Source organism: Ostrea edulis, chromosome 7 (genome assembly GCF_947568905.1).
Source record: "Ostrea edulis chromosome 7, xbOstEdul1.1, whole genome shotgun sequence".
NCBI classification, from domain to species: Eukaryota; Metazoa; Mollusca; class Bivalvia; order Ostreida; family Ostreidae; genus Ostrea; species Ostrea edulis.
In genome coordinates, this window is record NC_079170.1 from 58,726,723 (window position 1) to 58,738,120 (window position 11,398).

An 11,398-nucleotide genomic window follows, 5' to 3' on the forward strand; every position below is an offset into this window, starting at 1 on the left:
CACGGTCATTCAAAGTCTCGAACATGAATACTGTAAAAAAGAAAAAGTCAGTCTTACAATGAATTCATGCAAACCCCCAATTTTCTCGTTTTCAACCTTTAAAAAAAAATCTTTCGTGTGAAAGCTAAAACTAATTTTTGGTCTGCAGATAGCAAGGATAAGAAAACATCAATTTCGATTGCTATTTACGTTTAACATCAACTATTTACTTTTAATATCAACTATTTACCTTTATTATCAACTATTTACGTTTATTCTCGGCTAGTTACGTTTAATATAAACTATTTACGTTTATTCTCGGCATTTTACGTTTAATATCAACTATTTACGTTTATCATCGGCTGTTTACGTTTAATATCAACTAATTACGTTTATTCTCGGCATTTTCATGACTATAGACGTCTAATTTTTTAAAAACCGTTTTAAAAGAAATTGAAAAATCTATTTGAATAAAGTAGAATATCTAGTGCTTAACATTTTATGCAATATTGCTCTCATTCATATTAATAAGGTTTTATATTTTACATTTTAAAAAACCCACTTACAGACTGTTTGCCCATGATGCTGCATCAACTCTTTTGCATTACTACGTATATATGATATTGTATTGAGAATTGTGTATTCCATCTTCAATAAGCGTTGAGATTGACATAATTTATTTTGCGCTTGTGTGAGAAAACCGGTAGATTTATGATTATATTGTGGCACCAATATTCATGATTCATAAAGTTTATCAATAGTGTACGGGGATGGTTCAGAACACTCTAGTTAATTATTTTTATCTTCTCCTCCTCTCTCAAATGTCCATTCACTGGAGGATATAATTACATAGGCCTGCGGGGGCGACAGCTGACACTATAAAAGTCAGATCGGACACGGACAGGAAACTTTGGCCTATACATTGAGTTCTTTCTTAGGTAAGTAGGATATTAAGTCTGTATAGTTGAAATTTTTTGATATATTCGATGTCTTCATTTTTTTCCCGACCCATGTCTTGTTGATGTTTAATTAAGAGATGTTAGATATAGACTACCATACACTCATATTCAAAATTATATACATGTTTATTGAATGTTTCTTCAATGTCACTAAAACTGTAATTATGTTTACTAAATGTTTCAATATTCAACAGCATGTAGATATGTTTATCGAATGTTTCTGTTGTAACACTAAACCTGTAGACATGTTTATCGAATGTTTCTGCTATACCACTAAAACTGTATAAAATACAAAACTAGCGTACGATTCTTTAACTGCGGAGTTACTAGTACTGTTCATCCGGATTTAGTTTGACTTTTGTTCGAGTCTTGACCGCTCGCTTAGATAGAGTCGACTGGCGTAATTGAAAATGACGTGGTCATCCTTTTAATAAAAGGAACTCTCACTGGCAGTCGTTGTGGATCTCAAGCATTTCACTCTGCAAGCAGACGAGCAGTAATTTCTGATTCTATCGTATTTCTAGATTTGAAGCAAATATATTCAACTTTTTATGCAATTCCTCAAGCATTGTAGATTTGCAGACTTAAAACGAAGGTCATTAATATGCGGAAAGAGTCGAGGCCTTAGAAAATATGCAGCATTTTGAATAATGTACCTTTCTGGGTTTAAGACTTTAAACGAGTGTTGAATGCCCTATAACATCAACTTTGTCTTTTCTTTTTTTTTAAAAACTGATCATTTGCAGAACAAGCTCATGCGAATCGAATAAGTTGAGAGACATAAACACCACATGCAGGTGATAATGGAATAGTCCTACATCACTATGGGAAGTTGACGATGGAGAGGCTGAATTAATTCCGTATGTCATAAAGTTGAGCTGTTAGATTGCCGTCAATATTCATATTTTCATTGTAGATTGTTAGCTTGCGATATCCTTGACACAAAGACAACAAAAAAAACCAAAAAAAAAAAACAACAACCCCACAACAACGCTACACCCACTTTAAATTGTTTCTAAAGATGGTATATATATTTTATAGTTGCTGCATACGAAACAACACATTTCAACACATACTATAAACATGAGAAGAATACATCCTTAAAATTCAAAGCAATGTGCAAGTCGCTTAAAATATCAATATACAATTACACAGTAACAAATACCCAAAAAATGGTTAACGAGATTTTTCAAAGGTGTAAACATGGAAGTGGGTTTCGAAATGAAAAGTACATAACAATCATATTAAACTCATTCTCGCCCAGAGAAAAATATGACTTATCGAACTATATACCACAAACGATGAATTCATAAAGAACATTTAAAAACAATATTCAATGTTTCCGATCTGTCACTGGAAATAAAATATTACGGAACGTAATCCACAATACAACAATTTACTATTACTTTGAAATGAATGCGCTAGAAAATCAAAGTACTGAAAGTACTGATGAGAGTTGATTGAGCTGAGGTGACTGGGTTTTGCGTGATTGGCTAAAATCAAGCGTAACTTTCGACTTGAGAGAAATAGTATAGGCCTAGACGTTTAAATGAATTGTTGGGATAAAAAATTGTTATGTTAAGATATCCTTCCCTGGGACCAAGCGCAGGGGTTCACAATCTGTTTTTGGTCATTACGCATTTTTACACTATAGCTGTGGAAAGGATATATGATAATCGGTTTTAGGGACCGGTCCTTGAACTCCTTAAAAGGTGTTATACGAGAAAATTAGGAAATGACATATTGTTTACAGTCACATTCTGACCAAATTATGTTGGATAACGTTTTACAAAATGTTTTTGTTTCGAGATAGAACACATCACATCAAAGTTTCGTACATCATTCCCCTTGAGCTGTAATTAATTTTCATTTAGGTGCAAAATGTTAAAACAAACAACTTTGCTTTTATAATGTGTTGAGTCCCTATATGTCCGCCTTCGCTATATGTCCGCCCAATTTTGGACCAAACTGTCCGCCTGCCCAATATGTCCGTCCATTTTTTTTCCAAAGTGTCACTATATGTTCGCCTGCACAAAATGATGTCTTTCCTACTACTTTTTAAAACGAATTATCACAATATGTCCATCCATATTTTTATTTATTATTTCATTGTCGTTGGGTAATATTTCTTCATAAAACAATCGTCAAAACGAGTCTGCATTATACATTTATATGCATGTGAGCACGAATTAAGTTCGATTCCAAAAATCGTTTACCAATATGAATTTTTGAATGTAGGACAGAAAGTCACAGGACAAAAAGTCAAAATAAGAAATTTTATGAAAGTAGGACAAAATGTCACAGAACAAAAAGTCAGTTTTATAAGAAAACAAGACAAAAGTCATAGTTAGAAATGTTATGAAAGTAGGACAAAATGTCACAGTTTCTAAGAAAATATTGATTTTGATATATATTTGAAAACACATCTGTTCTTTTTGTAAAGTTTAAGAAACTATCCATGCATTTGGGTACCATGTACCTGTAATTGTTAGCTTAAAAGTATATATGGAGTCTCATTTGCTAAGCCAATCATCATTCCAAAAATGGAACTCATGCAGAGTAATAAAGGTGGTTCAAAGTTGTGGTGTAAAAACAACTTTTGGTAATCTGAGGATATTTAACAAATGGTGAAGTCAAAGAACAAGAAAAACAGCTACAAATCTTATGTTCTACCTCTAAACGGTAATATTTATTCAGAAGTATGGAAATTACATACATGTACCTATTTTGGTTATGTTTTATCGAATGTAGGATAGAAAGTCACAGGTCAAAAAGTCACGGACAAAATGACCATGGACAAAGTCACAATAATTTTTTTTTATGAAAGTAGGACAAAATATCACAGGACAAAAAGTCAGTTTTATAAGAAAATAAAATTTAAATTTAAATTAAAATTAAAATTTGTATGAAAGTACAACAAAATGTCACAGGACAAAAAGTCACAGTTTATAAGAAAAAAAAAAAAAAAAAAATATTGATTTTGATATATATTTGAAAACATATGTTCTTTTTGTTAAGTTTTAAGAAAATATATATGTAAATATTTATATTTTCTATGAGAATCTATATCAATTTCAAACTTTAGATTTTGATAATAATTACAAAATTGTTATTCCTTTTATCATATTTATTGTAAAATATTATCTTGATTTTTAAAAAGAGAGATTTTTTTATTGAGATAAAATAAAAATAAGCTTTGTGATCATTTGGTTTAGTATATTACATATTAATGATTGTCAAAACAAAATCTGATGGCAGAATTATGGTTGGCTTCCTTTCACTCCAGATTATTGTCAAAACAAGAAGTGAACTGTCATATAATAATTGCTATATAAACAAGTTAATCATTTTTTCATTTCTTAATATCTAATAATGAACTGAAAGTGCTGAATGTGGCAAAACAAACACCCATAAGAATGATGGCATACATTCCCTTCTACCTCCCATCCACTGTGAGAAATGTCTGGTGTCTGAATAATAGCTTTAGTAGCATTTAGGTACCACCTGTTATTATTCTCCTCTTATAGACCTCGGGGCCATGAACGATTTTGAATGTACACTATACACATAAATAAGATGATATGGTTGTCTTAGAGAGTACCCATACACTAACTGTACACATAAACAAGATGGTATGGTTGTCTTAGAGAGTACCCATACACAACTGAAAATGTAAACTTATGTCTGACATGTCACTCCAATAATAATGAAATATCATACAATCAATAGTGGTTGTACATATGTAGAGGGAAAAAAAACTTTGAAAATTCAGGTTTTGCCAAGTAGAAGCAAAAAGAACCGTAAATTCTAACCCACTCTATCAAGCTAAGAGTACCTGTCATTACCGATCTCTGTAGATGACAAATAAAGCGCATTTAAAGAAAACCATCATCCCCATAAAAGGGGGCGGCAATTATAGAAGAGTACTTGGTGTCAAGTCTTGTTTGAATTGGTACATTGACTTTGGGGTGAGAATTATGAAGAAAATATATATATAAAAGATAATGTTGGCAAGAAAGCGAAGTTGAGTGGCCTGTGGATTAGGTCAACTGGAACACAATAATCGGCATTCACAGCGATTTCTCTTTCCCCATGAAAGTTTAAGAGTAACTACATGGTTGTATCAATTTGTATAAACGTGTACACATGCAATAAAAACATGACATGACTACAAACACTTATTTGTTTCTTTATGCATGCAATAAAAACATGACATTACTGAAAACACTTATTTGTTTCTTTAATTTATCGAATTGTCAGTTTCCTTCTATGCATAAAAATAAAACAATGACCACTGAACATCGCCATAACATGAACCGTCTCAATGAAACAATGACCACTGAACATCGCCATAACATGAACCGTCTCAATGAAACAATGACCACTGAACATCGCTATAACATGAACCGTCTCCTGAGTGAGGCGGGGACATTCCCCAAGAATGAAATTAGTGGCGTTTCTAAAATTCATTGAGAAAGCTCTTTTTAAAAATTCCGATATTTTGAGCTTGTCGCCTTACGGACAAATGAAATTAAGTGAGGTGGGAGTGCCAAAGTACACGTACCTGGTATGAACAAGACTGGTCATCAGTGCAATTGAGACTGTATTTGTATCCGTGCATTGACGCAAAAGCAGTTGTAAACAACGCCAAATTAAAAATCAATTTCTAAAAGCGCCAACTTTTATGAATTAGTCACCTTTTCCCAAATCAAAACATAATTATATGTTCTATTTCGAGCGTACGAGAAAAAAAAATATCCACAAACCCAACAATTTATTGAGAATATCTTGATGGCAAATGCTATATTAAATCTTTAATTCGATCCATCTGATATTTTTGTTTCAGTCATGAGGTCCAAGAACCCAGTGCCACAATGGATGAAGTAACGTTACTGTTATATCTCTGTGCTCTTCACATCATCTGTGTATATACTCACCCTGGTGAGGAAGGTCCACGCCGCCCCAATGATCTTCTGGACGAGAACACCACTGGGGTCACTTCTTACAAGTTTGGAACGGAACACCTGGTTCAAATTTTACCGTCACAGCAAGTATATACCGTCAAGATACTACCCCCAGTTGCTTTCAGAAATAAACGTGTATTTCTAGTGAGGAAGTCAGATTTAATGAACACTCATGTACCACAGGATGGAGTTCTCAGAACTCAGAAGAGAGAACCCCAGAAAAGCAGCTTTATATACGGAGGTGATGACAGGGACTTAGTGGAGCCTTACAAACTCGGTCAGTATCCGTTTTTCAATGTAGTAAAGCTGTCCTCTGGTTGTACAGGAACGCTGCTCACACCATCCTACGTCCTCACGGCTGCTCACTGCGTTCACGATGGAACCAAATTTCACGACAACATGGAAATGCTCAAACTTTTAATTCCCCATAAGTTGGGGTACAGACTTCATTACGCTAAGGAAATCACCGTTCCTTTTGGTTGGCAGAAAACAGAACTGGTGTCTGACGCACGCCGCGTACCGTTTGATTACGCTATCATACGATTAGACATCAGCGTTTTTGGACGCCATGACTTCTCACCACTACGTGTTATCAAATCCAGTATTTATTCCCAGAAACTTTGTTTCTTTGCTTTTCCAAAAAACAAAAAGCTGATGTGGAAATCAGAATGCAATGGCTGGAATAGCTTTCCGTGGTTTAACCAAAACATTCTTTTGAATAAATGTGATTCTGCAAGAGGTAACTCGGGTGCTACGATTTTGGCTCAGGACGATCGTCATGGTAATACGTATAAAATTATTGGCGTTCTATCCAGTGTTTTGCCGGAAAAACATTACACTTCATTTAATCTTCTAACTAAAGACAAGATCAGTGATATATGCACCATGATGCACCCAGAAGGAAAAGAATACAACATATGTCCACAACACGAACCCTTGCTTCACTCCACCAGAATTTACAAAGGTTGATGGATCTTAATAACTGTTGCATAAAAAAAAACAAAAAAAACTCGTTTTCATCTTTGATTATATTTCTAAATTTCATTGTGTATAAAATTATAAGACAATTATACAAATTCTGTGTGAACAAGTTTGCTGGATTTTGTTAACTTTTGCCATCAACTGACTGCACATTTAAAATCTACATTACTTTCCAATTTCTTTTTCCATTGAAGAAATTGAAAATTACTCCAAAAGGATTACATATGCTGCCTACAGACTTCCAGATTCTTGCTAAATCATTAAAAAATGTGATAAAAATGATTTTTTATTTTTAAATATATTTCAGTCACTTGGGTGAGGGCACGCAAACAACAAATTAAAAAAAATAAATTAAGCCCTATACCCCCCCCCCCCACCCTCGTCAGATTTCATAATTAATATTCCATACAACATTTCAGAGAGCACCCATAAGCAATAAATTAACATCTGTAAATTTCTATATTCATTTTTTTCTGTAAACCTGTTCATTCCAAATTCAAGTAATGGTCACAGTAAAATTTCTTTCTCCATTTGCATACATCTTGAAAAAAACCCCCACAAAATTATCATAATACACAAATTGTATCTCTTCCAATGAAGTATATTGTCTCATATATCTAGATAAACTTTCTGATTCATGGCCCCTAAATAGGACACCTCATCCCCCCGAAGGCTCAGGTTCTCATTTGGCAATTTGGGTCCTTTCCTCTCCTACAAAATATCGAATCCTGAATTTATACACCTTAATTTGGATAAATTCATAGAGTTAAAGATATTTTTGGCTTAAAGTACTATTGGACATAATCCATCATAAACAAAAGATTTTACCTCCATCATTGCTGTCCTCTGAAAGTTATATTCTCCACAATCACTGCAATGTAAAGAGGAGTGGATTACAACAGAATCTTTCTTAATCTTCTTTATGATATAAAGAGGATTTTCAGATACAGCACACATCAAAAATGATGTTAAAAAGCACTAGGGGCCTTACATGGGCTTTGCGCCTGCCATCTAATCCTATTAAATATTGTTTAAAGGATAACAGTAATATCTAAAAGCACACTGGTAATCTTTGATAATGTATGAACACAGAATTACCTCAGTAAAATTGTATCACAAGAGCTTTAACAGTAATCTGGTATATCACAAAATACAACATCTATAGAAGTGTTGTGTGTAGATAGATTACTCACAAAATACAACATCTATAGAAGTGTTGTGTGTAGATAGATTACTCACAAAATACAACATCTATAGAAGTGTTGTGTGTAGATAGATTACTCACAAAATACAACATCTATAGAAGTGTTGTGTGTAGATAGATTACTCACAAAATACAACATCTATAGAAGTGTTGTGTGTATAGATAGATTACTCACAAAATACAACATCTATAGAAGTGTTGTGTGTAGATAGATTACTCACAAAATACAACATCTATAGAAGTGTTGTGTGTAGATAGATTACTCACAAAATACAACATCTATAGAAGTGTTGTGTGTAGATAGATTACTCACAAAATACAACATCTATAGAAGTGTTGTGTGTATAGATAGATTACTCACAAAATACAACATCTATAGAAGTGTTGTGTGTAGATAGATTACTCACAAAATACAACATCTATAGAAGTGTTGTGTGTAGATAGATTACTCACAAAATACAACATCTATAGAAGTGTTGTGTGTAGATGGTGTAAGACTGCATCTTTACAACTATGAGAACAGGATCTCCAACAAACCTTTGTGCCAAGTATGATATAATTTCAATATTGCCTATATCTTTTAATTTATACACGTACTAAACTGTGGCTACCACATATATTTCTATTTTTAGTTAAACCATAATAATTCCTCTGGAATTAGTAAATATCAGTAGATGGTATATCATTAAATAATATTCAGAAAAGGATCACACTACAGTCTAAAACAACTTTCTGAAAATAGAAAATATCTGAATAGAAAATAATCTGAAAATATTAAGGAGTAAAGATATTTCATTATATGATCTATACAGCTCCATCCCTGAGCCTGAAACCACAACTCAGTGGAAATGAATTTCACAGTTCTGATAGAGGCTTTTAAACTTGGCACAACTATGCATCCTGCCATTATACCGGGAGTAAAGAAGAGGTTGGAAGATTTACTATTTCTAGAGCCCCAAGAACCACACAATTGTTTCCTTATCCAAAAAGATGTTCCATAGAAAATTTCTGGGGAGTAAAACCTGTTCAAAACTTATTGATGTACATTAGATGGACATGGATGTGCCTCATGACTCAGGTGACCTAAAAATGGTGTTTTCCCAAAAATCGATTACAACAATGGCACAGTAATACCAAGCCTCTTTATGTGTGAGATAAAACAAGAGGCCCATGGGCCACATCGCTCACCTGACTCACCTTGGCCCATATCTAAAGATTTTTCATATATATTTCCATGTAAAACTTTGGTCCCTATTGTGGCCCCATCCTACCCTTGGGGGGCCATGATTAGAACAAACTTGAATCTGGAAGCTTTCATGTAAATGTAAGATTTACTGGCCTAGTGATTCTTTAAAAGAAGATATTTTAATGATTTCTCCTCTATATTTGTATTTAAAATTTGATCCCCTATTGTAGCCCCATCCTACCCTCAGGGGCCATGGTTTTCACAAATTTGAATCTGTACTGTCAGAAAGTTTGTACTTTCCTAGTCCAGTGGCTCTTGAGAGGAAGATATTTAAAGATTTTCTCCCTATATGACTGCATGTAAGATTTTGATCCCCTATTGAGGCCCCAACCTACCCCCCCCCCCCCCCCCCCCCCCCACTTTCCTGCCCAGTGATTTTTGAGAAGATTTTTAATGATTTTCCCTATATATTTGTATGTAAAATTTTGATCCCCTATTGTGGGCCCATCCTACCCTAGGGGCCATGATTTTAACAAACCTGAATCTGCACTATGTCAGGAAGCTTTCTTGTAAATCTCAACTCTTCTGGCCTAGTGGTTCTTGAGAAGAAGATTTTTAAAGATTTTCCCTATTTATTCCCATGTAAAACTTTGATCCCCTATTATGGCCCCATCCTATCCGGGGGGGGGGGGGGGGGGGGGGGGGGCAAGGCAATGATTAAAACAAACTTGAATCTGCACAATGTCAGGAAGCTTTCATGTAAATTTCAGGTCTTCTGGTCCAGTGGTTCTTGAGAAGAAGATTTTAAAATATTTTACCTATTTATTCCCATATAAAACTTTGATACCCTATTGTGGCCCCACCAACCCCCGGGGGCTGTGATTTTAACAAACTTGAATCTGCACAATGTCAGGAAGCTTTCATGTAAATTTCAGGTCTTCTGGTCCAGTGGTTCTTGAGAAGAAGATTTTAAAATATTTTACCTATTTATTCCCATATAAAACTTTGATACCCTATTGTGGCCCCACCAACCCCCGGGGGCTGTGATTTTAACAAATTTGAATCTGCACTATGTCAGGAAACTTTCATGGTAAATTTCAGCTCCTCTGGCCCAGAGGTTTTTGTGAAGCAAGATTTTTAAATGACCCCACCCTATTTTTGCATTTTAGTGATTATCTCTCCTTTGAAGGGGGCATGGCCCTTCATTTGACCATACTTAAAACCCTTCGCCAAATGGATGCTTTGTGCCAAGTTTGGTTATAATTGACCCAGTGGTTCTAGAGAAGATGAAAATAGTTTACGCCGACACCGATGGACAAATTTTGATCAGAAAAGCTCACTTGAGCCTTCGGCTCAGGTGAGCTAAAAAGTCGTAATCTACTGGTGGAACTCGAGCAATGAATTTGCAGATGTAGGAGTTATTCCCCCTCCCCCCTTCTTAATAACCAAGAGCATATTACGTTCTCTTCAACTTTTATATATTCTAACAATGGTATGATTTTATGTTCTGAAAACAAAACAAAATTAAGTTCATTTTCATTGGTAATTACCGGTGTGATCCCTTTAAGAGGCCCCACCCTAACCCCTAGCCCCGGGGCCTATGATTTGAACAAAAATGAATCTTCACTATGCCAGTAAGCTTTCAAAAATGTTTCATTAGTTCTTGAGAATAAGATTTTAAAATGACCCCACCCAATTGCCTGCCTTTTCTTAATTATCTCCCCATGGCTTGAACAAACTACAATCTTCTTCACCCAAGGGTATTTGTGCCATGCTTGGTTGAAATTGGCCCAATGGTTCAGTAGAAGATAAAATTGTGAAAAGTTTACAGCTACGATGACGACGCTGCTGCCAACAGACAAATTTTGATCAAAAAAGCTCAGGTGAGCTAACAGGGTTTTTTTTCCCTTGAACCCAGGGCCTTCAAGTTTGGGAAAAATAGCGATATTTAATTGAAATTGGGAAATTTGTTTCATACAAATAAATAAGAAAAACAAGTAAAAAATTAACCATTTGATATTTCAATATCAATGTGGCTTAAACAAGCTTTAATTTTAGGTCTTTGGCTGAGAAGAAACTGTCAAATTTTTTTGTAACAGAGTGGCACTGAGGTTCGATGGCCCCT

General features: G+C 34.6%; 2 protein-coding genes across 3 annotated transcripts in view; one reads left to right on the forward strand and one right to left on the reverse strand.

The window, feature by feature from the left end:
- On the forward strand, positions 1-6,911 carry LOC125654298 (serine protease 23-like). Its single transcript, XM_048884174.2, has 2 exons — positions 1-917; positions 5,785-6,911. Exon 2 carries the CDS (start codon positions 5,813-5,815, stop codon positions 6,869-6,871), a length of 1,059 nt encoding a protein of 352 aa, XP_048740131.1. The 5' UTR covers positions 1-917; positions 5,785-5,812; the 3' UTR covers positions 6,872-6,911.
- A 1-nt stretch (position 6,912) lies between these two features.
- LOC125654292 (protein MCM10 homolog) overlaps positions 6,913-11,398 on the reverse strand; it is a 63,121-nt gene continuing 58,635 nt past the window's right edge. For both annotated transcript variants that reach the window (XM_056144830.1, XM_056144829.1), the window contains 2 exons: positions 7,712-7,754; positions 6,913-7,594 (listed from right to left, as the gene is read on the reverse strand). In XM_056144830.1, the coding sequence (XP_056000805.1) occupies positions 7,493-7,594; positions 7,712-7,754 (145 nt within the window). In that variant the 3' untranslated portion in view covers positions 6,913-7,492. The remainder of the gene's footprint in view (positions 7,595-7,711; positions 7,755-11,398) is intronic.

Excerpts from the sequence above, each read along its gene's own strand:
- LOC125654298 (XM_048884174.2), top strand. The coding sequence starts at position 5,813 with ATGGATGAAGTAACGTTACTGTTATATCTCTGTGCTCTTCACATCATC.